The 25,448-nt window shown below is 37.5% G+C and overlaps 1 protein-coding gene across 4 annotated transcripts in view; it reads right to left on the reverse strand.

Annotated features, from left to right (window-relative positions):
* FLCN (folliculin) overlaps window positions 1-16,294 on the reverse strand; it is a 40,259-nt gene extending 23,965 nt beyond the window's left edge. Inside the window, exons 1-4 of one of the 4 annotated variants that reach the window (XM_056804471.1) lie at window positions 16,208-16,294; window positions 16,045-16,124; window positions 6,009-6,133; window positions 4,325-4,598 (exon numbers count right to left, since the gene is read on the reverse strand). In XM_056804471.1, the coding sequence (XP_056660449.1) occupies window positions 4,325-4,573 (249 nt within the window). In that variant the 5' untranslated portion in view covers window positions 4,574-4,598; window positions 6,009-6,133; window positions 16,045-16,124; window positions 16,208-16,294. Of the gene's footprint in view, window positions 1-4,324; window positions 4,599-6,008; window positions 6,134-8,778; window positions 8,836-15,552; window positions 15,572-16,044; window positions 16,165-16,207 lie in introns of those variants that run through there. The other 3 variants (XM_001362097.4, XM_056804472.1, XM_016423921.2) reach the window with 3 other exon arrangements.
* Between the last annotated feature and the right edge of the window lie 9,154 nt (window positions 16,295-25,448).

Genomic DNA, 25,448 nt, shown 5'->3' on the forward strand with positions numbered 1-25,448 from the left:
TTGTTCTCTGATTTTGGAGAATAATATTATTTAATTTCCAATTAATTTTTAATTTGGCTCTCCATGTACCCTTACTATTTTTATTGCCTTATGATCTGAAAAGGTTGCATTTAATATTTCTGCTTTTCTGCATTTGTTTGACATGTTTTTATGACCTAGTATATGGTCAATCTTTGTGAATGTACCATGTGCTGCTGAAAAGACATATTCCTTTTTGTCCCTATTTACTTTTCTCCATATATCTATTATCTCTAATTTTTCTAAGATTTCATTCACATCTTTTACCTCTTTCTTATTTTTTAATTTATCTAAATTTGATAGTTCAGGTCTCCCACTAGTATAGTTCTACTATCTATTTCCTCCTTCAATTCTACTAGTTTCTCCTTTAGAAATTTGGATGCTATACCATTTGGTGCATACATGTTGATTACTGATATTTCCTCATTGTCTATACTCCCTTTTATCAGGATGTATTTACCTTCCCTATCCCTTTTAATTAGGTCTATTTTTGCTTTGGCTTTGTTAGATATCATGATTGCAACTCCTGCCTTATTTCCATCAGTTGAGACCCAATAGGTCTTGCTCCAACCTTTAACTCTGACCTTGTGAGTACCTACCTGCCTCATGTGTTTCTTGTAGACAACATATGGTAGGATTCTGCATTCTAATTCACTCTCCTATTCATCTACATTTGATGGGCGAGTTCCTCCCATTCATGTTCAAAGTTATGATTGTCACTTGTGAATTCCCTAACATTTTGATATCCTCTCCTAGTTCTGTCCTTTTTTTTTTTGCTATATCCTTTTAAATCAGTGGTTTACTTTTAATAAATCTCCCTAATCCCCTCCCTTAATATGCTTCCCTTTCTGTTCTTTTAGAGTCCGTTAAGTTCCCTTCCCCCTCTCCTTCCCTCCTTTTTTGTACTCCCTCCCCTCCACCCCCCTTAGCTTTCCCTTCTCACTTACCCTGTAGGATAAGATAGAATTCAAGATCCCAATGGATCTAGATGCACTTCCCTCTCAGAATTTATTTCACTGAGAGTAAGGTTTAAGTATAATCGATTAGCACTCTCTTCCTCTTCTTGTAAAAGTATTCTTCCCCTCCCCTTCCCATGTGTATCTTTGTGTGATAAAGATTATCCTATTTATTTTATTTCTTCAAGTATCTCTTGGTACCATCTTTGATTCCCCCAATCCTTTTTCTTTTCCTATGAGTGATTCTTCTAATTACCATAATAATGAATACAATTTTTGAGTTACAAATAACATTTCCCCAATATTTTAATATATATAATTTGATCTAACTGTAGCCCTTAGAGAGTTTGAATTAAAAAACAACAACAACAACACGTTTTTCCCCTTTTCCCGCTTTTTCTTATTTACCCTTTCATGTTTCTCTTGATCTTAGTGTTTGGATATCAAACCTTCCACTTAGTTCTGGTCTTTTCTTTACAAAAAACTTGGAAATATTCTATTTTGTTGAATGCCCATACTTTCCCCTGGAAGTATATAGTCAGTTTTGATGGATAGGTGATCCTTGGTTGAAGACCCAGTTCTCTTGCTTTTCTGAAAATCATGTTCCGGCCTTGCAGTCCTTTAGTGTGGAAGCTGCCAGGTCTTGTGTGATCCTGATTGGTGCTCCTTGGTATCTGAATTGTCTCTTTTTGGCTTCTTGTAGAATTTTCTCCTTAGCTTGAAAGCTTTGGAATTTGGCACTCACATTCCTGGGAGTTGCCTTTTGAGGATTTAGTGTAGAGGGTGTTCTATGAACTCTTTCAATGTCGATTTTTCCCCTTGTTCAAGAACATCAGGGCAGTTTTCTTGGATGATCTCTTGTAGTATGATGTCAAGATTTCTGTTTATTTCTGGCTTTTCAGGTAGACCAATGATTCTCAAGTTGTCTCATCATGATCTGTTTTCTTTATCTGTATCTGTCATCTTGTCATTGAGATATTTTATGCTTTCTTCTATTTTGTCAGTCTTTTGACTTTGCTCTATTAATTCTTGCTGTTTTGCAAGATCATTGGTTTCCAGTTGCCCAAATCTGGTCCTTAAGGCCTAGTTTTCTGTTATGATCTTTTGGTTTTCTGCTTTAATCTTTTGAATTTCTTTTTCAGTTTGGCCTATCCTGCTTTTCATGGCTTCCAGCTGTTTCTCCAATTGGAAATTCTTGTCCCTCAAACTGTTATTTTCTCTTTGCACTATTTCCCACTTTTCTTGCCAGAAGGCTTTCCATCTTTTGGATAATCTCCAATTTAAATTCTTCAAGAGCTTATGGACAATTTCCATTTTGGGGGGGAGGTTTTGGCATTGTTTGAATTTCCTACTGTATTTCCTCTGTAGCCTGGGTTTTTTTCCTCCATAAAAATTTTCGAGGGTCAATGTCTTTTTTTTTTTTGGTGGTAGGTGGAGGGGTTGTGGCTCCTAGGTGCAATTTGCCATTACTGTGGGGGGTTTTCCTTCCCCTTTTAGTCAGAGACCTGAATGAGATGGGCAGGTTCTTTGTGTATGGAGTCAAGGAGCAAGGATTTTGCCTGAGGCAAGCTCTCAAATCTTAGCAGCTTCTACTGTTCGCTGCCCTTCTCTGCACCTCCTTGCCGAGAGTGCCCACGGTCTGCTCTCCCCAGCCAGCCGGGGTTTCAGGTGTAGCTGCTCTCAGGGGTAGGTCCTTGGTATTTTTAGTCAGCTCCCAAGGACCCAGAGGTGCCTGTTGTTCACTCCAGAGGTGTCCCTCGCTCACTTGCTGATTCTGGTGCACTCTGGCTCCATAGGTGGGGTGGGGGAGGGTAGATCAGCTCACATTTGGGTGGGAGCTTTTTCACCCCCTTATAGTGTGGAAATGCCCAAATCCCACGTACATTCAATGTTGTGCCCTACTGTAGAGTCCCTTCGTTCTTATGAAAATGGTTTTTTGGGTCTTTTGAGGTAGTCTATATCAGTGAGTCTGAGGAGAGGAAGTGTCCCGTGTCTAGACTGCCACCATGCTTACCCGGAAGACACTGGTAGTTCTATTTAGATAGTATAAATTTGGGTTACTTAGATCAGGGAGGAGTAGTGTGGCCTGTGAAATATAAGAGAAGTGGTTCCTTGCAGGACCTGGGAGTTTATTTGGGTGTATTTAGAATCCCTTAGAATTAGAAATCCTTCTTTATCCTTATATATTTTAATAATTATTTTATGTTTATAAGAGTCTCTTTAACGTCCTTGCACCTGGCCCTGAAGGGAAGTTCACATTTGAGCTTCACTTCATCACTGAGGATACTTTTGATTACTTCTATCAAAAGTATCCAAATTGTTTTTTAACAGTTTTGAACAGTTTTTCTATTCCTATTTTATGTAGCTGGCTATTATTTTTTTTTATTTTTACAAATATGACTGTAGAGGAAAATTATAAATGTTGGGGGGAGTTGTGAACTAATCCAGCTATTCTGGAGGGCAATCTGGAATTGTGCCCAAAAGGCTATAAAAAAATGCCCTTTGATCCAATAATACCACTACTAGGTCTGTATCCCAAAGAGATTTTTAAAATGGACAAAGGACCTACTTATATAAAATTACTTATAGCTGCTCTTTTTGTGGTGGTCAAGAATTGGAAATGGAAGGGATGTCCATCAACTGAGGAATGGCTGAACCAATTATGGATCATGATGATGAAGGAATACTACTGTGCTGTAAGGAATGATGAGCTGGATGGTTTCAGAAAGAGTTGAAAAGATCTATATGAAGTGATGCAAAATGAAATAAGCAGATCTAGGAGAACATTGTACATAGTAACAGCATGATCAACTGTGAAAGACTTAGCTACACTCAGCAATGCAATAATCCAGGACAATTCTGAGGAGCTTTTGACAAAGAATGCTATCCACCTCCAGAGAAAAAAACTGTTGGAACTGGAATGCAGATCAAACCATGAGATTTTAAATTTAAGCTTATTTGGGTTTTTGGTTTTATGTGTTTCTCTTACAAAAAAATGAACAATATGGAAATGTTTCTCATGTTGCATGTACAACCAGATCAAATTGCTTGCAAGCTCTGGGAGAGGGAAGGGGAGGGAGGGAGACAATTTGGAACATAACTTCAGAAAACTTATGTGGAATTATTACATGTAAGTGGCAAAAATAAAATCTCTTTATAAAATGTATGAGACCTTCAGAACGAGTTAATTTAGAGGTCATCATAAGTCCTTTTATTGCAGAATAATCTTAAATATCACTATAATTTCTAAATCTTGAAAGGATCACAAATTCTAATTTACTATTCAAATAACAGAGATTGCTATATATATGAAGAATATAGGACTTTTTTAAGAACCCACGGACACTTACCTCACACATGTCTGATTTCTTTGGTCCTGGACTACTGGATTCTGTGCTGGCCCCTTCTGCTGGGCTGTGAGAGCGAATTCGACTGCTCATTTGGATGCCACCTTCCTCCTCCTCAGCCTGTTCTCCCTGCCCAGGGCTATCTCCATTTCCAGCCCCCTGGGGAAGGGGAGAGTGTAGAACTTCTGTACAGAAGAGGGTTCGAGGGCCATGTAGCTCACAAAAATGACAAAGAGCAACAATAGCATTCATGGTGCTACTCAACCTGGCAGTTAACCTGCAAACCAGAAGGGAAGGGGGGGAAAAAAAAACACCTTCATGTGATTACTATTTCCTGAGTATCTAATAAAAATAGCTGACATTTATATAGTGTTTTAAAGTTTGCAAAGACCTATATACATATAAATTTCACTTCAGCCTTAAATAAACTGTCACACAAATACTGTTTTAGGCTGGTCCTGAGATTTCTTCAGCACAGGGGGTGGTTCTTATTGGAAACTTACGAATCTTAGAGTTGCCTCAGGAGCTACAAGAACAAGAAACATCTCCAGGTCACATAGACACTCTGTGTCTGAGGTGGGTCTAGAATTCCAGGCCAGTTCTGCCAATACAAAGTTCTTTGTAAGCAGTAAAATATCATATAAATATGAGTCATGACTGAACCAAGCCTGCATCCTGACTTCCAAAGGGTTTAGACTCTAATGGGAGAGAAGCCATGCACACATACAACTTCCTTCTGCAAGCTGGACTTTTATTCCTCCAACAAACAGTTACTGTTCTCGTATATCCATTCCACCAGAGGAAGTCTTCACATTCCCCTAACTTAATAACAGTTTGAGGCCTGTGGTTACCCTCAACCTGGTTTAGCCCCCTGCCAAGATGGTTTTACCAGGTACAGCTTCTTGGAGCCACAGGTGAGTTTGAAAGATGGACACCACAAGTGAAAGAACAGCCCTCAAAAGGCTTCTCAAGTCCTCCCACCTGGGCTGCCAGTCCTTCCTGAATGTACCTTTAGCCCCAAGTAATGGGGCAGACAATCATGATGGAGTGAATGGTGAAAGCAAAGATGCTGTAACAAGAAAGCACAGTTTGGGAAGTAGGTTAGGATGGTACCAATAAGAAATATGAAACAAATGCAAGAGATAGTAATGAGGGAGATTCGAAAGGACTTGGCATGAGGAAGGAATCAAAAGAGATTAGAATCACCTTTGTGACTATGAAACATCATTAAAAGAAATATTTCAGGAGCAGCTAAATGGTTCAGGAGATAGAGAGCCAGGCTTGGAGACATTAGGTGCTGGGTTCAAATGTGGCCTCAGACACTTCCTAGCTGTGTGCCCCTGGTCAAGTCACTCAACCCCAATTGCCTAGTCCTTACTGCTCTTCTGCCTTGGAACCAATATGCAGTATTGATTCTAAGATGGAAGGTGAGGTTTTAATAAAACAAAAAGAATGATTGAAATGAGCGGAAGTTTGGGGGTGTAGAGATGATGAGTTTGATCTCATTCAGCACCAGAACCAGGATGGGATGGAATCAAGAATGTGAGCACAGGTTCACTTATGAGAACAAAGATACTACTTCCACTCAGACTGAAGGAATGAAGAGAAAAAGGTATAGACCACTCTAGAGTGAAACCTGTTATATTCCTCCTGGAACCTTTCTCCTACTTGGTAAAGTAACACCAACCTCTCTCTTCACCAGGACGTGACTTTCCACTCCATATAGGTCAGGGTCCGTAAATTCAGTTCACTTCCAAATGACTCTTTACTGGAAACTCCACACGCTCTTTAGTGGCAAGATGCTCCATAATTCTAAAGATAAGTTTTTAAAAATCATAATTAATACCCAAAGTAAGGATCTCAACACATAAAGATAAACAAATTGTTTCTAGATGACTATAGATGAAAATGCGCAGAAGAATATTTATTACAATGGGTAGGATGAGGCTGGCACTACTTCCAACTGGCTAGCTATATTTTTTTAGCATATATGAAGTGATTAATGGGTTAGGGCCATAAGTAAACAATTCCTGAATGGTTCCTCTTATTCTCTGTTAGCTATTAAAGAGAAGCAAAAGAAGTCTTCTTTCTGTCTCCTCTTCCCTGAAATGCCAGTGCTGCTTAGGCATCATTTATATATATTGCTCTACTGTATCATCATCTGAAGAAGGTAGGTCATCATCACTACACACAAAGGGGATTACAGAAAAAAGAATGCATCTCAAAATATCATTAACAAAATGCAAAATGAAAACCATGAATTGTTCCAAGGGGGAAACTGTGTGACTATTTTCTACCTCCAAAGTGAAACTTAAATTAGGCCATCTTAAAGTTTAAGGCAAGTTCTCCTAACTGATAACATTAACTATCAGCTAGCATTTACATAGCATTTTAAAGTTTTCAAAACCCTTTACAGATATTATTACATTTGATCCTCACATGAACCTTGGGAGGTAGGGGCTACTATTATCCCCATTTTACAGATGAAGAGAATTGAAGCAGACAGAAGTCAATTGACTTGCCCACGATCACAGCTATGTTGGAGGTTGAATTGCATGGATTTCAACTCAAGCCTTCTGGACTCCAGGCCCAATTCTCTATTAGCTGCACCATCCGGCTGTCTAAGGGTCACTGAATCCAGGACATGCCCAATAAGTCAATGAACCTGGAGAAACATTCTGATTGCTAACACTTTTGCCTCTGTCATTTTCAATATATATCTAGCATCCAAATCAATGCAACTGCTACATTTATGATCAGAACTATAAACCACTGATAACATCTGTGCTTTTTTTTTCCCATTTACTAATTTCTACCTGAAGTTAAATGGAAAAACCATTTTTTTTCTTGGCTTAAAAAAAAAAAGAGGTTATATGGGCATTTAAGTAGCGCTGTAGATAGAGCCTAGAAGAGGCCTAGAATAAGGAGAACCTGAGTTAAATGTAGCCTCAGAAATTTCCTACTCGTGTGACCCTGGGCAAATCACTGACCCCTAGCTACCTAGCCCCCCCTTCTGGTCTTCTGTCTTAGAACTGAAACTGAGACACAAAGAAAGGATTAAAAAAAAAGAAATGTAGTTGGTTAATGGTTCAGTGTCAAAGCCCTAATTAATTTTTATTCACTACAGATATCCTTTCCACATTGTGACTTTCTCTATCTCAGCTTTGATGTCACATGCCAGCATAAGAAATTAAATAGGAATTTTGTGGAAGATGCAAATGACAGAAAAAGTTTAGAAACTCAAAAATGTATAATATATATATATAGTATTATATAATATCAAAATGTTTTATCTTTAATACAAAAAATGTACACAATTTCTTAATAAGTAACAAGTTAAAGTTTGTGAAAAGAATGTGAAAGCCAACAGACAACAAAGGCTAGAAATGTAGAGATATTGTAACATTGACCTACATATAGTTTATGACCAAATAATTAACTCAAATTTTACAATAAGGTACTGTAAACACCTCATAAAAGAAAAGGAAAAAATTCAGACTTCTTCTCTGTTATGAAGAGAAGGACAAAAAAGTTAAATGGAACAGGACCACACTCCTATTCCCCATGACATGGAAGGGATACCTGTACTTTACTAATGGCATACATGCATCACATTTGCAAGCTTGTTGCCACCCAATGGAAAACAGAAGATAGGATCCAAAAGGGTCCTGACAAGCTAGGTTATTGGGCTGGATTCTTCCTTTAGGTACCAAAAAAATCAACTTTAAAAATATAAGAGGGAAGAGGTGGATGGAAGTTCTAAAAAGGATCTGGATAATGCACGTAAAACCCAGATCAAATTGCCTGCCAGCTCCAGAAGTGGGGAGGGAAGGAGACAATTTGGATCATATACCTTTGGAAAGCTTAAGTGGAAATCTGTTATTACATTTATTTGGTAAAATATCTTCATAACTAAAAAAATAAATAAATGAAAAGGATCTGGAGTCTTTTGTAGACTGCAAGTTTAATAGAAATCAGAAGAGTCGTGTGGTGGCCAAAAAAAGGCTAATGCAATCTTGGAATTCATTACAAGACTTCTAAGCTTCTGAGAATATGGAGGTGATCATCATTGTACTCTGCCCTAGTCAGACTCTGTTTGATTATGGGAACCATAGTGTAAAAGGACTTTGATAACCCAGGGACTATCCAGACGGGCAACCAATACAGTGAAGGGCCTTAACATATGAAGATTGCTTGAAGGAATTGAGTATGTTTAGCCTGGAGAAAAGAAGATTCTGGGTTTCAGTATCTGATGGATTGTTGTGTGGAGGAGGAATCAGATTTGGTCTGTTTGGTCAAGAGGGCAGAACCTGGAGCCAAAAGTAGACACTTCAAAGAAGCCAATTAAGGCTAGAGCTATCCAAAAGCTAAATAGCTTGCCTTAGGAGGTAGACTTCCCCTCCTTAAAGGTCTTTAAGCAGAGCCTGGATGCCCACTTGTCAAGTAACTTCCTTTACCTGTAAATTGGACTAGATGGCAGTAGAGGTCTCCTCCAACTCTCAAATTCTGTGACTCTGTAAAAGGAAATCTTAGAATATGATATCAAAAGGCAAAAAGAAAAAGGCTGATGACAAAGGATAACTTATCTAGCAAAAGTGAAAATAATCTTATAACAAAAAATTAGAGCTTTAGAATAGAAAATTTTCAACTATTGTCACTTTTCAATCACTACTAAGTATTGTTTCTATTTCTCATTTCTAAGACAGAAGAGCAGTAAGAACTAGGCAATTGGGGTTAAGTGATTTATCCAGGGTCATCCAGCTAAGAAGTGTCAGAGACAGATTTGAAACCAGGTTCTTTGACTCCAGGCCTTGGCACACTATCACTGTGCTACCTAGCTGCCCTTCTAGTATTCATGTTGAGAAAACCTTGAGGCAGCCAAAGAAATCTTAGAAAAGGGAAAGCGATTTGAAGGAAATATGGTGATCAAGTTCTTATATCCTAATGGGGGTGAAAGGGGGAGAAGATCACTGCCTCTTTAAAATTCTAGTATTTCCAGGAGGCTAGGAAGGAATAAAGAAACTAAAGTTTTTTCTGTTTATAGTCTTTTTTTAAAAGAGTAAAGAAAAAGGAACATATCAGAGAAGAAATAAAAGGAAATGGTTTTACCTTCTATTAGAACCTTTTCCCAATTATACTTATGTATCCTGCATATATCTAGATTGTCTATACATACATAGCTTTTTCATGCCATTTCCCCCAATAGACTATGAGTCCCTTGGGAGCAAGAACTGTATTTTAAACTTTCTTTGTATCCCCAGCACTTATTGTTGTGTACAGCAGGCACTCAATAAATACTGGTTGACATTTCTCATAACTTAGGTGTGTCAAAAAAAAAAAAGAATGTACAACCATGGAGGTGAAAGTAAGAGGAACAAGCATCTCATGAGCTGATGCTCATTATCCAAACTATATCCATAAGCTATTATCTGATCTAGGAAAAGAAACAGTGAACACTCGATCAAAAAGTCAACAGGTTAAATGGGTTAGGAGGGGATTAAGAGGGAGGGGGAAACTAAGGTGGTGGGGACTGTCAAGAATTTCAGCCATGTAGTACTGATGATAAAGGAGGATTAAAAAGAGAGACATTAAGAAGAGTATGGACCAGTGATCTGGGCAGAGGGAAGCGAGGAAGGGCAAGAGTAGGACCAGACAACTCCAATGGCTTCTACTATTGATAGCCTTTGCTTTCTTTCTTTTTTTTGGGATTAATAACCAAGTTTTTTTTATTCATTTCAAAAGGAAAAAATCTTGCTAAACAAATTGCATTAATAAAATTTCATGGAACAATGTTTAAACCTACTTTGAGAGCCACTTGTTTTCAAGACAGGCAGACCCTTTGGGAGATACTTGCATGTAATATTTCCAATTATAATGACTTATTGGATTGAGAACCAGGCCCAGAGACCGGAGGTCCCGGGTTCAAACCCGACCCCAGTCTCTTCCTAGCTGGGTATATCACTTAACCCTCATTGCCCAGCCCCCGCTGCCCCTCTCTTTCCTGGAACTGACACAGAGTACTGGAATAAAAAAAAAAGAAAGAAAGGAACTCCATCTTTGGGAATTTTAAGAGCTGGAAGGGACCTCAGAGGACATCAGTATCTAGACTAACCTCCACTCTAGTGCTGCCCATTCTGATTCTGGTTATCCTCTGTCACAGAGACCACAACACTGCTGTGATTGGCATATGGTGATCCCTTCCGGTAAGGGTTTGTTTTTTGAAAGTCATGATGCTCTCTTCAGAGCTATTATGTTAGAATTCTGCGACCTGCCTGGGTTGGTTTTGTGCATTCTGTGGGTGTCTCTGGGACTCTTCAGAGATCTTTGACCTAGCAGACACAGGGTTAGGGTTAGTTCCTGGGTCTAGGAACAAAAACTATTGAGCTGTGCTAGTACAGAGTGGCCTATAGGATCTGGGAGCAGATAATTAAGACATGAGCCTTCATACTCTGCTTATCTAGAATGTATAGAATTTATATTGAAATCATTCCATCAGTAAGCATTAAAGTACCTATTAAGTAACCTCGGGGGCTCCTTGCAGCCCTGGGATTCTGGGATTCTGGAGAAGTCCAAAGAAATGAAATTTGTAGCTGGACTTCAACTAGGTAATAGTAACTCACACTGATAGAGCACTTTACCTTTTTCAAGTTACTTTTATTACCTTCTTTGGTCCTCATAAAGTTATCTTATATAAGTGCTCTTATTCCATTTTACAGATAAAGAAACTGAGATTCAGAGTTGTCAGCAAGTCATTGCACTCTTGGGCATCCGTTTTCTGAATTTTGCATATTTGGAAGTGACAATAATGTCACTTTAAGGTTCATATTGTCCTATACATACAAGGTGTTCCAAAAGTCTTAGTGTAGTTAAACTTTAATAAACTTAAAACTACTGTACTAAGACTCTTGGGACACACCATACTTTATTAGGTATGATTCTTTTTTTTTTTTTAAGACCCTTACCTTCCATCCTAGAATCAATACTATGTATTGGTTCCAAGGCAGAAAAGCAGCAAGGGCTAGGCAATGGGGGTCAAGTGACCCGCCCAGGGTCACACAGCAGGGAAGTGTCTGAGGTCAGATTTGAACCCAGGACCCCCGTCTCCTGACCTTAGCCTTTGCTCTCTTAACCTTCCTTTCTCTTATTTATTTTTTTAAACCCTTCCCTTTTGTTTTAGGATTGATACTAAGTACTGATTCCAAGGCAAAAGAGTGGTAAAGGTTAGGGAAATGGGGTTAAGTTACCAGGACCTCCAGTCTCCAGGGCTGGATCTCTATCTACTTAGCCACCTACCTACCTCTTTCTTCTCTTTTTAAAGAGAGGGTATAAGTGGTAAAAAGAAAAAAATGACAACAGGTAATGCTGCAAACAATTGAAGCAAATGAAGCAAAAAACACAACCAGCAACCATAATCAGGAATGTGAATGGGTTTAACTAACTCATAACCACAGAAAGGGGTAACAGGATGGAATAGAAAGTATAATCCCACAGTATTTGGTTTACAAGAAAAACAACTTGAAACATAAAGATTTATAGAGGTTAAAACAAGGGGTTCAAGTAGAATCACTTCAGGTGAATCCAAAATAACCGGTGTGACAACTATGACCTCAGACTAGCAACAATAAAAATAAGAATAGGGACTAGACCTGTGATTTCACTAGGTCCTCAACATGGAAACATCCTCTTCTACCCCTCAAGTTTGGCAACTTTTCCCATTGAAAAAATTGCCCGGAGCACTAAAAAGGCAAGTGATTTGCCCAGGGTAGCACAGCCATGACACTCTGTTCTTCTTGGATGCTGTGCCAGTTGCCCCCAACTCTAAAAATAGACATGGTTAAAGGAGTAAGGAAGATACTTTATGCTTCAACTCACGAGTGATCATGAAATAGTATCAATACTCAATTTCAAAGCACAGATTGTCATGGCAAGTATCTACTTTAAAAGAAAAACAGAGAGAAATCAGCTGTAAGACATTAATGGGGATCTCAATGAGTACCCTTCAAAGGTAGTCAAATCTAAGAAAAAAGAAACAAGAAAAGAATAAGTACTTGAAAAGAATTTTTGAAAAGTTATATATTATAAACCTCTGTTGATTACTGGATTGATACTATAAAGCATATACTCATTTCTCAATTTTGCATGAAACTTTTTATAAAAATTGACCATTTTCTATTTTGCGTGATAATACATGCATAACCCAGATTGAATCCTTTGTCAGCTCTGGGAGGGTGGAGGGAAGAAGGAAGAAGACTACATGAATTATATAACTTTGGAAAACTTATGTGGAAATTTGCTATTAAAAGAAAATAAAGACATTTAAAAAACCTAACCATTTGCTCAAGAATGACATTTTTAAAAGCCAAGCCTTAAACAAGGAGTCAAAGAATAAGCCAAAGGAAAAAACACATGACTTTGTGAAGTAAAAGTATGAACCAATATACTAAACTTTTTTGGATTGCAACTAAACTAGTCTTTAGGATATCTTTGGGATAAATTTTTATCTTCCAATTCCTTTATTGACAAAAGGGATAAAGACTAGGAATTCAACTAAAAAATGTAGGAAAATAATATATAAAAGACCCAACAATAACAACAAAAAATAGATATTCTGAAAATAAGAGGATAATACTAATTTTTTTTTAAAAATTAACTGATAAACTATGAACTTTTAAAAATAAAATACTAAGATCATTAGCTAATTTTACATTTTTATGTGAAAGGTATATTACCAAAATGAAAAAGAATTCATAACAAATGAAAAGGAAATAAAAGAAATGGTTAGAAACCAGTTACATGCCAACAAAACTGATAATATCACTGAAATGAGCAAATTCTTACCAAAAAAAACAAAACTAAATTACCAATAGAAAATTAAACAATCTATACTTATAAAAAAGAAATTGAAAAAGCTAAAAAGGACCTCTTAAAATCCAGGCCTATGTGGGCTTACAAGTGAATTCTATGAAATATTAATAATTAACTCTTAATATTACCTAAGTTGTTTGTAAAACAAGAAAAATTATATTCTACCAAACATCTATGTGACAAATATGGTGCTGATATCCAAAGTGAGAGAAAGCAGAGAAGAAAACTATAGACCAATATCTCTACTGAACATTGATGCAAAAATTTTGCTCTAAAAAAGAGACTAGAGCAACATAGCAAAAAAGATTCCCAAAGACTAGCTCAGATTTCTACAAAGCATGAGGTATTGGTTTAACATTAGGAAAACTAAAAACATTTTCAATTTTTCAAAATAATAACAAAAGCCACATTTTTGGCTTCTTGAAAAAATTAATTGAAATAATGAACAGCTTTAGTAAAATAGCAAGACTTAAAATAAATCCACAAAAATGGCCAGCTTGTCTCTATATTAACAAAACGAGGAAGAGGAGGGAAAAAATCTCATTCAAAACAACTACAGAAGGCATAAAATATCTGGGAGAATCAACCTACAAAATCATACTCAGGACTTATATGAATATAGCTATAGAACATCCTTGAAACAAATAAAGGAAGACAAATTATTGTGAAAATATTCATTGTTCACAACTGAGCTATAAAATTAATTTAGTTTTAGTGCTGTAACACTTTTTTAATTGAACCAGAAATATAAAATTTCATATAAAGGGCAAAAATGTAAGAATTTCAAGAGAAAATAATGGAAAAAAAAAGAAGGCATGAAGGGGATGTAGCTGCAATGTGGCAATTCTCACATTGCTAAAAACCACTAAGAAAACTATTTGGTCCTAGTTTAAAAAGTTGATCAGAACAGTTGAGGGACAGCAGCAATTGAACATGGCAGCATAATATCTAATAACCCAAGGGCAACAACTGCTGGGTAAGTCTGACAAAAACTGTTGGGAAAATTGGAAGCAGTCTGGCTGAAATGAGATTTAGATACAAATAGGTAGGACCTAAATGCAAAAGGCCTTTTCACAAACAAATTGGAAGAGATAACCTTTCACAACAGTACACTAATGAACCAGTGAATTGGTCCAGCTGTTTTGGAAAGCATTATGAAAATGTAATCAAAAAAGTTACTCAACTGGCTTGCCCTTTGACATAGCTATATTGACCCTTTTCAAATATTCAAAAGTGGTCAAAAGCAGAGGGAAAAGTTTAATATGTACAAAAATATTTTGGGGGACACTTTTTATTGAAGAAAAAAATTGCTTACCCATCAACTCGGGGAAAGCTGAACAAATTGTGGTGTATGAATGTAATGGAATATTTACTATACCGTAAGAAATGGTGAATAATGTTAGCAAATTCAGAGATCAGGGAAGATTTTTATGATGAAAAGAATCACAAAATAAAGACTAGAAGAACTTGCATGATGTCCACAATACTGTAAAGGAACACAGCTCTGAAGACTTCGGAACTCTGACCAAGGCAACAACCAATAATGACTTCAAAATTTGATGATAGTTTACCTCCCATTTCTTGGCAGAAAAGGTGAGAGGCTATCCAGAACAGAGTGTTAAATACATATTTTCAGTTATGTTGATTTGTTTGGCATTACACATTTGTGACAAGGGACTGCTTTAATTTGTGAAAGTAGGAGGAATCAGTGGTTAGTGAAAGATTTAAAAAGGAAAAGTGGCAATAAAATTTTTTAAAATATAAAGGAGAATTAAGATGGGGATAGAAATAACTGTTATTATTTCATTAAATTAAAAATACTTCTTAAAAACTCTCCATAATAGAAGTTCCCCGTCTCATTATAATCTTTTTATATGCTCCTGTTAAATGATATGTTTATAATTTTTTAAAAAAGGTTCACTGAGGAAAAAACACAAATTGAATAATTCCTTCCAGGTGATGTGAGTTAAAAGAAGAGGATGGAATACTAAATAAGACTCCCCACCCCCCAATCCTAATACCAGTAAAAGAAAAAGGAGTGAGGTGGAGAGAAGATCTACGGCTGCAAAAAGGCCATGACTCTGCAACAGGGGAAGGCCATTTAAATCTCCCACCCTCATACATAAGTCAGTTCTTGCACAAATCATTATCACACTCCCTCCAGATCCTTTCATATCACCATTTCTTATTAGCTCTCTTTTCCTTCCTTCTAGGCCACTACCTCCCCAAACCTTTCCTTAAAGGCTCCACCCTTTCTCCCTACAGAACCCTCCAGGTCATCACCAACCCCTATCCTCAGCACCCCCAAAGTTCTGTCCTCCCCTCCTCAAGCATCCCAATCCTGTTCCTCTTTGAGCAGCACTTACCGCTGTGGCAAAAAATTGGAAACAAAATGGGCTCCCATCAATCAGTTCTCAGACCCCAATCCTGCTCCCTTTGTGACCCTCCCTCCCCTTATAATCCCCACTTCCCCTTAGCCCGCCTTCGCCCGAGGTCCCTTCGGGGCGCCCTCCCTCATCCAAAAAGACCATTCCCCCAGTGGCTTCCCATCAGATCCTTGCTCTCAGTTGTCCCCATCCCAGCAGCTCCCTCTCCTTATCCGTAGTCTCTCCCCAATCTCCCCACAATCCAAATACCCTTCCTCCCAAACCACAATCTCATGCACATACACATATTCAAACACGCCCACCCAAACCTGCACTCCAGTACTGCCCCCAAATCCGGCCTCCAGGCCCTTACTAGCCAGAAGCCCAGCCCCGCCTCGTTCCCCTTCAAACTTCCTCCCGCCCTCTCGCCCCCCGGGTCTCTTCCTCTCCTACGGCAAAGATCCCCCCTCCCGCGACCCCCCTAGCGCTCACCTCCAGCCCCAACAAGCAGCAGTGTAGGGGGAACCCGGGCCAGAAGCGCCTGACACGAACGAGACATACCATTCTCTAACCTGCAGACGTAGGGAGAGACAGCTTATTGAGAGAAGGGAAATTGCCCTCAAAAAGGAGTCTCACGACACAGAGATATCCACACCTCTTTTTGCTAAGTCCTAGGACAGAGACAGTCAAGAGATTTGACGGAGCAAACAAATTTCAGTTGTATTTTCCTGTTCCTCACCCTCGACTCTCTCCCCCCGCAGAAAAATCGAGGAATGGCTCAGGCCACCCATTCCTGGCTAAAATAGCAGCAAGAGGAAACCGTTTAGAGTCAGAGGGGAGAACAGGATTTAAGAAGATAAAAAAGAGGGGGGGATAGTCAAAAAATTAAAATTCTGTTAAAACATCGAGTTTACTTTTGGGAAGAAAAGAAAAATGAAAAATAATTTCTTTTAAAATGTTTCGAAAAAAGGTTTTTATTTATGGAATTTGACTTTCACTGAATGTCAGAGATCCCGTTTCCCCAGTGTAGTGAGATGGTACGATCCTAAAGGAGGGGCGGGGAGAAGAGGGGAGGTGCCCATCATGTGATGCGACTTAGAGGTCTACTCCGCCAGATTCTGTAACTCGTGGCTGGGCGGGGCGAATGGGCTTGTGGGTGTGGGCATAGCTGCTCCAGTCTTCCAGCATACCATACCAAGAGCTTGATAGGAGGATCATATATTTGAGTTTACAACCAGCAGCCTTTTAGCCTAAGATGTAAAAATCGACCAGCACTTATTAAGCGCCCAGTATGTGCTAGACGTACATATAATAATTATTTTCAATATACATTTCCCGAAATTATAAGATCCAAATTGTCTCCTTCCCTCCTTGGAGGGCTCTCCGAGATGGTAAGCAATTTGATATGGATTATACATATATTATCCTACAAAATATACTTCCCTATTGGTCGTTGTTGTAAGAGAATAATCATATAAAACCAAAGCCCCCAAATAAAACTGTAAATAAGCTAATGTGAAAGATATTATGCTTTGATTTGCACCCGACTCCAACAGGAGTTGGACAGCAGCATTCTTTGTCAAGCCCTTCAGAATTGCCCTGAATCATTTGTGCAAATATATATATTTTTTAAATCAGTTACCCTTTCCCCCCTTGTAACAGTGATCCAAAAAAGAGTTCATCACCTGTGGAGAAGGGACAACCATCTCTGCAAACAAGGACTGGTTCCTTGACACTTAGACACCGCCAGCTAGTGGAACTTGAATTCGCTAGCCCAGTTTTTCAAATTCCAGAGGCCCCGAATGCCAAAGAGAGAAACGAGGAAATTAATCAAACATTGAACCACTTATCCAGAGACACAAAACAATTACTTAAACGACTACTTAAAGAACTGGGTGCTCCCAGGAGAGCCTGGGGTGGAGTCAAATTTCTTCTGTGTGAGAATCTGGATTATGCTGCCACCCACTGTCCACAGAGGAGATGGCAATGGAACCAGTCTCCTCTTCAGCCATGTGTATTCTTAAATAGCAAATTTTACCTCTTTACTCAGTCTTGACATTTTAATGAAGGGGTTATTAAAATTTTTGGTGTCATGAACCCTTTGGCAGTAGGAAACTGAAATAATTATTACGTTTTCAAAAGTTTAAGACTTCAAATTAAAAACCCTTGCTTTACTGTTTCATTAGCTACCAGCTTAGAATTCCTTTACCTCCCTGCATATGCATGGTCCACTATTTGCAAATCCTCCTCTCTTGGAAACATTCACCATCCAGTTTCTACACAGTTGCTTCAAGGATGATGATGGATTTAAAGATAATTATGTTAAAAATCAAATTGATTATTTGCTCCAGTTTCTTGCTGCTGCTTAAAATTTTTCTTCTTTTATTTCATGCTTCACAAGTGTTCTAAACCTTTCTTTTCCCCCTCTCACCATCAAGCCTGCTTTTGTCACAGGTGAAGAAGTCATCAGAAGTCAACTCCCCACCCCCTTTCTGATTTAAAAATATTATAACTTAAATCAAAATGACTTTTAGCAGCTATATTTGCAGCGAGGTAGGAAAGAATGAAAGTGGGAAATAAGAAAGAGACAAAGTGCTGCCTAGCTACAAATACCCTAAATTTAATCCTAATGTCTCCAGACTGCAAATGTGAATCTGAAAGCGAATCTCACCAGAATCGAAAGTCTTAATTAGGAAGCTGAAACTCAAAGAGCCAGGAGACACTGAAGAATCCACCAAGAACCTTCAGTGCACACGAGGCTAGGACCACCAAGAATGTCACCAGAGCTCACACTGAAGTGTGTCCTACTGAAGCACCAAGAGCAGAGAGAGTCTCCTTACTGAAGAACCAAGGAAGGAATCACTCCAGTCACCACTGCAGGATCCAAGGGAAGCACCTCTTCAAGCACCAAGGCAGGAATGACTCCAGGCCAGAAGATCCAAAGAGAGAAGTACTGAATCCAGAAAGCCAGGGCCTTTTTATAGTCCTTTTTTTCATGTCACTTCCTGTCCCTTCCCCTCTTCACAGGAACCAATCACAGCTTCCAAAATGCTTAGCCCTACCCAGGGCTGGGCAGTCCCCTTTGGAGGTAAGAGTTTTTGACTTGTGAACTCCTCCATCTAGTGACTGGTCAAGTGTTAAGTAGGGGTGTTTTCAGTTTTTAATTGATTAAACTAATGGTTGCTGATTGATTACATTAGAAATAACAAAGAGTTAATTCTTGGCTACATTGGTTTTATTTGTACAAAAATATTTTAATGTAATAAAAACTATTCTTTTTACAACCCACACTGATATCTTTCTCTTGTTTATGCATAAATTCTTCTATCTAATGTAATGATTGTTAATGAAACTGTAACTGATTCTTCTTTGGAGGAGCTAAAGGAGGCTAGTCACAGGTAAATCCTCAGCTGGCTCTTGACAAGATCTCCAGTAAGGAAATGTGCTTTCTGCTACCTCGAGATCCCCACTCAAAAGCCCAGAATTCCTTTTGGAGCTCCTCCAGGTCAGTTCTTCTCTTCCATGATCCTCTGCTGCCAACAGTCTTTTCCTGTCACAAATCTTCATTCAATGTTCCATCCTTGCCTTTTGCATCCTGCTCTTACACAATAAATCTGATAGGTAATATGTTCCATATAATTCTAGTTTGCTTACATATCCTTTATTATCTAGGTCATGTATCCATTTTGACTTTACCTTAATAAATGGTGTAAGATACTCATCTATATCTAGTTTCTGACAGACTGTTTTCCAATTTTCCCATTTTTAACAAATTTCCAACTTTTAACAAATAGTGAATTGTTATCCCAAAAGCTTGAATCTTTACGTTTGTCAAGCATAAGTTTACTTATAATCATTTACTACTATTACGTGTTTATTTTTTTCCATTGATCTGCCTTTCTATTTCTTAGTCAGTACCAGATGGTTGATAGATCTGATACAGCTAGACCTACTTCCTTTACATTGAGCTTTGAGTTTTTGTCCTTCCAAATGAATTATTTCTTCTAGCTCAATAAAATATTTTTCTGTAATTTAAATAAGTAGATTAATTTGGGTAGAATTTTCATTTTCGTTACATGGTCTCTACCATAAACAAATTTCTTCAATTATTTAAATGACTGTTTATTGTTGTTGTTTTTCTTTTAAAACCCTTACCTTCCATCTTGGAAACAATACATAGTATTGGTTCCAAGACAGAAGAGGAGTAAGGGCTAGGCAATGGGGGTTAAGTGACTTGCCCAGGGTCATACAGCTAGGAAGTGTCTGAGGTCAGATTTGAACTCAGGGCCTCCCATCTCTGGGCCTGGCTCTCAATTCACTGAGCCACTCAGCTGCCCCCTAAATGACTTTATTTGTATAAAAAAGTGTTTTATTGGCAGGTATAGTTCCAGGTATTTTCTGCTCTCTATGGTTATATTAAATGGGGTATCTCTTACTATTTCTTCTTGCAGAGCTTTGTTGGTGATATACAGAAACAATGATGATTTATGGGCCTTTGTTTTATATCTCGCTACTTTGCTAAAATTGTTTCAACTAGTACTTTAGCTGAATCTATGAATTTCCAAGCATATTATCATATCACTTGCAAAATCGAAATTTTATTAGCTAGTTGTGCTTTTTGATTCCTTCAATTCCTTTCTTCTCTTATTGCGATTGTTAACATTTTGAATACAACATTGAATAATATTGGTGCTAATGGGCATCTTTGTTTCACTATAGATCTCATTGGGAAATCTTGCTTATCCCTGTTAGAAATAATGCTTGCTGATGGTCTGGGTAGACGTTCCTTTTAAACCCATGCTTTCAAGTGTTTTTAAATAGGAACAAGTTATACTTTGTTGAAGGCTTTTTCTGCATCTATTGATATATGATTTTTGTTAATTTTATAACTGACATAATGAATTATGTTGTTTTCCTACACCAAACCATCCCTGCATTTCCGGCATAAGTCCCACTTGGTCACAACGTATGATCTTGCAGTTATCCAACTACTATTTTATTTAGGATTTGTGTATCTAGCAACGATCTCCTTAAAGGTCTTCCTTACCTTCACTCATTCTATTTTCCAATTCATTCTATTGCCAGTTGACCTTTCTTATGCATATGTTGGGTCATGTTCTTCCTATTTAGAATTTTTTGGTGCCTGCTGCCATCTGAGGAAAGTTCACGCTTCTGTTGGTCATTCACGTTCTCCCCAGTGACAGCACCTTCCTTCCTGAGCAGCTTTCTTATTTCTACTTGCACATACTTATACTCCACAGAATTCTGCACCCCAAACATATATGCTGTTGGCATTGCTCAGGTTAGGCTATCCTGTGTCCAGGATGACTTCTTCCCCATTGCTTAATGCTAAATTAAAGACCATCTCTCTCCCATAGCCTTTCCTTTCCCTCTCTTAGTGATCTTCCTTAGATTTCACATGCTTTGCTTTGTAATAGTGAGTGTTTATGTAGAAACATAGTCTCATTTTATCCCCATAGCAACCCTGAGAGGTAGATATTATTCCTATTTTCCAGATAAGAAACCGAGGCAGAGAATTGCTTGCATTTAGGCGATCCCAGACTTGACTGGGATTGTACAGAGGTAGTGTCTAAAGCGCTATTTGAACTTGAGTCTTCTGACTCCAGGTCTGTTATATCCATCTAGCTGCTTCTCTCAACAATATGCCTGTAAATGTGATATTTAACATTGTGTATTCTAGCCATCTCTTTTGATATCTTATTCCCTGCCTGCTCCTTTAAGGTTATTATTATTGTTCAGTCATTTTCAGTTGTATCCAACACTCCATGACCCCATTTGGGGTCTTCTTGGCAAAGATACTAGAGTGGTTTGCCATTTTCTCCTCCAGCTCATTTTTTTACACATGAGGAAACTGAGTCAAACAGGATTGTCACAGCTAATATGAACCATTAATTTAAATTTTCTCCTCCAGCTCCTTATTCAGATTTCTCCCTCTTTTTTCAACTCATCTTCTGTCTTAGAATTTTTATTTTTTCAGATGAGCGAATCAGAGCCCAGAGAAATTAAATGACTTGATTAAGGTCACATAGCTGGGGCAGCAAGGGGACTAAAACTCTGGTCTTAACTTCTGGCTCAATGTTCTGTAACTCTAAGAAGCATGTTGTTATTTTGTTACTTAATATCTTTGGTTCAGAAGTTTAAATGTAAGAGTCATGAAAGAAGAGACTTTTTCATTTTTGCCTTTGTATCCCCGATGCTTGATATGCTTGTTAAATTGAACTAATTTGAAAGAATATTGAAATTTTTTTAAAATGAGGTTTAGAGTTAGAGATTTCAATTACTAATGCTACTTTCCTATTTCTTTCCTTCCTGGTGTCAATTTTTGGTGCACAATAAATGTACGTCACTTAAGATACTTTTTAGAACAAGAATCAAAATAAAAATTCTAAATGTCAGTGAGCAAGTGCTAAACTTTACTACTATGAGGCCTTATTAAACACTCAGTGAACAGTGCTTTCAGTTCCTCGGTGACAAATATAAACAAATTTATAAGCAAGGCAGCCTATTTGCATTTTCTTGTGTCTTTCCAATAGAGAGATTTTGTCTTTCAGTAAAAGTGAACAAAAGTTGTATCATATTGATTAGTGAAAAAACACCGGAGATAAGTCAAACCTAGAAAGAGTTTTTGGAGATTTAGTTCAGCTTCCTCATCTCAATAGATAACGTGGGATGGGGGATTAAGGGATGGGGAGTGATGTGTTCAGGGTCACACACTGAACTAGTAGAACAGTGAAGAGCAAAAGTCCAGGTCTTCTGAATCTCATGTACAGAAATTTTAAACAATAGATTTCTACTTTTAGAAGCAAAACAAGTATATCTTAGAATAGAAAAACATTTTCTACAATTTTTCGTTAGTACCGGTTCCTGTGGAGCTGTTTAACAAGGTGATGGAAGAATCCAAAAAACTCAATCCTAAACCACAATGACTTCATCCAGGGAAATACTCCATCAAATTCTAGATGGATGAGAGCTTTGTTTACTATAACTTCAATTTTAGTCCTTCACTAACACACAACTGAATTCTATTTTGATGAGAGAATGCTAAGACTTTTTGAATTGCATTAGGGATTTGCAAAAACATTAAATGTATTAACAGCATTGGAAAAACTACCACCTTGCATTTATTTTATTACATGTTCCCTTCCGTGAGGAACCCAAGATGTTTGGAAATGGACATTCAATAATTGCTAGCAAATTCCACAGAGTATAATGAGTGGTCTTTAAAAAGATTTCCTAATAAGGGTATTTTTTTTAAAGAAGCAAACAAAGGTTGGCAATTATGTATCTTTTTGCATTTCATTTTTATTTTTCGACGTTACAATTAAGACTTTTCTTTCTTTGTTTTTATCTCAGGATTAACTACTCCTGTCTGTCTGCCCATGCAGGTCACCATTCTTTCTTAGGTTATACTATTTTCTAAGAACAAGCTATGAGGGCACAGGTTGAGGTTTAGTCAGTGGTGGCCACTTCTAATAAAACCCAACAGTATGCATACCATAGAAGGATTAAATCGACAAATTACACTTCTTGATATGGCATGTTAACTCTGTCATCTGTTATTTCTTCTAGGTCGCTCCTTTTTCATCTAGCTACTCTGCATGTATTCTCTTAAATAGCTTTTAAAAAACAATGGTATGAAGACCACTCAATCAATGGTTAAATACAGGGTTCTTTTTGTGTTACATGAAATTCCAAAGGTGCACAATAATGTGGACACTTTGCAGACAGTCTAAAAAGTTAAAAAAAACAACTACACAGATGATTAGTGCAAATTAAGCTTTAAAGACAATCCAGCTGCAACATTCATTACACGAAGTTAATAATCTTCACTAACACACACATTGAATTCTATTCAGAAATAATCTTAAATGCTAAGAGCTTTTGAACTGTATTTGGGACTTGCTGAAACATTAAATGTAGAAACAGCATTGGAAAAACTACCACCTTGCATTTATTACATTTTCCCTTCAGTGCTGAATCTAAAGTGTTTGGAAAAGGACAGGACTACATTTAATAACTGCTGGGTCAGTTTGGAAGTGAGATCGCTTTATGCTTAAACTATCCTTTCAAGTAGGAAAAAGTAGAGTTCAAATGAATGAAGACCCATTTCTGAAGTCTTCATATTGAGACCAAGGGTTTTAGGTATATGGATCTGTTGCCCAGATCACCATAAGAGAAAAGTGAAAAGTAGAGAAGAGTTAAACTCTATAAACTATTGGGAGTATTAAAACGGATCCTTAGTGATTTATTTTCTTATTCAGACAATAATCCACAAGCACAAGGGCTTATATTTTAGGTCAAACCACTACGACCTTGGATTACAGCTTCCAAATAGGAAGAAGGGGAATATTTTGCTATATGAAATAGTAACAATGCTATTAAGAAGTTCTTTTATTTCATATTAATTTCCACAGAAATATTCTCATCATCTTTATAAAATTTTCCTGATGAGTTTTAATGGCTCTCCGTCACCCATAAAAGTGTCTCTTTCTGAGGTTTTAAAAATAGACTGCCAGGTAATGGTTTAGGTCAGCTGCAGGATGGATATCAGACACAAAAGCAATATGCAGTAGCTATCTTGTTTCACAAGGTAAAAATAATTTCTGACCCAAGCTGTTTTGAATATCAAACAATCAACTATTTCTATGTTGTACAAATACAATCCTGGAAATAGTAAACTAATAATTTTCTTCAAAAACAAACATACCCAATCAAAACAAAGAACAACTAATAATTTTTTTTGGTACAGAGTTGTGATTTCATTGGCATCAAGACCTCTCTCTACCATTGGAGATTGACAATTGCTTGGCAACACCTAGTCTTAAAAGAGTTGTCTGTTGAGTGACTTGGCCAGTGACTTTTAAGAGAAGGCTTGAATTCGGGTCTTCTTGACTCTGAGGTCAGTTCTATGTAGTAGGCACTAAGCTATTTTTCCAAGCATTCATACCAAAGCCATTTCAGAAAGCTAATTTTCCAGTTACTTGGCTTTTGATTTTGGAGGGGAGTGGGAAGAATCCCCATTGCACAAATGACTCTGACCAAACACCATTTAGCTTTTCATTGTAATTTTAAGTTATTTATAAGATTTGAGTTTATCGTACCTCTAAAGTCAGCTGCTAATGAAAAGAAAAAATTCTAGTTTTAGCTATTAGGTAGAAATAAGACAGGTTGATTTTTAAGAAATCATCAATCCATCTATCCTCAATGCACTTGGCATATAGGTGCAAATACTCTCATGTACAGAAATAGCTTTTCTTTTCTAGGCTTTTTAAAAAATAAACGTTCTTTTCAACTATTCAGATTTATGTATACACAGGAGCTTTTTTCTCACAATCTAATGTTCAAGCTGCAGGCATAATTCTTTGTTCATAGTACTGTAACATTTTTGAGAGCTAAAGAAAATTCAGAATTACAATTTCAATATAGGACGACCCAACAGCAAAAGAAGGGAATCTGGATATGTCAGGGCAACCGATGAACACAAATGGTTTGGAGCACTGACCAAACCAAATATGTAAGCAGAGTTTTGATATCTAAGATTTATGGAATTTCCACACATTTCCCTGTTGAAGTGGATTATTTTTCTCTAAAAAGAATTTTTTCCCCCTACCTTGTAGCCTATATTAAGTTCTAATAAAGGGCTTCTGATCTCTACACAGTATGCAACATGAATAATATTTACAGTGATTACTTTTTATGTCCTTTACACGTCTAATTGGAGTTTTTCTAACTTTTGGGATGAAACATTTTCTTTTGCCATTGTGACTAATAAAATACAAATTCATTCAAAGGCCAGGTGAATACACAGTCGCTTTTTGCCACTCTGCCTTTTCGTAAAAAGTTCACTATTATCATGTGGGGTATTTTGGAAAGTT

This window comes from Monodelphis domestica, chromosome 7, assembly GCF_027887165.1.
Source record: "Monodelphis domestica isolate mMonDom1 chromosome 7, mMonDom1.pri, whole genome shotgun sequence".
In the NCBI taxonomy this organism is placed as follows: Eukaryota; Metazoa; Chordata; class Mammalia; order Didelphimorphia; family Didelphidae; genus Monodelphis; species Monodelphis domestica.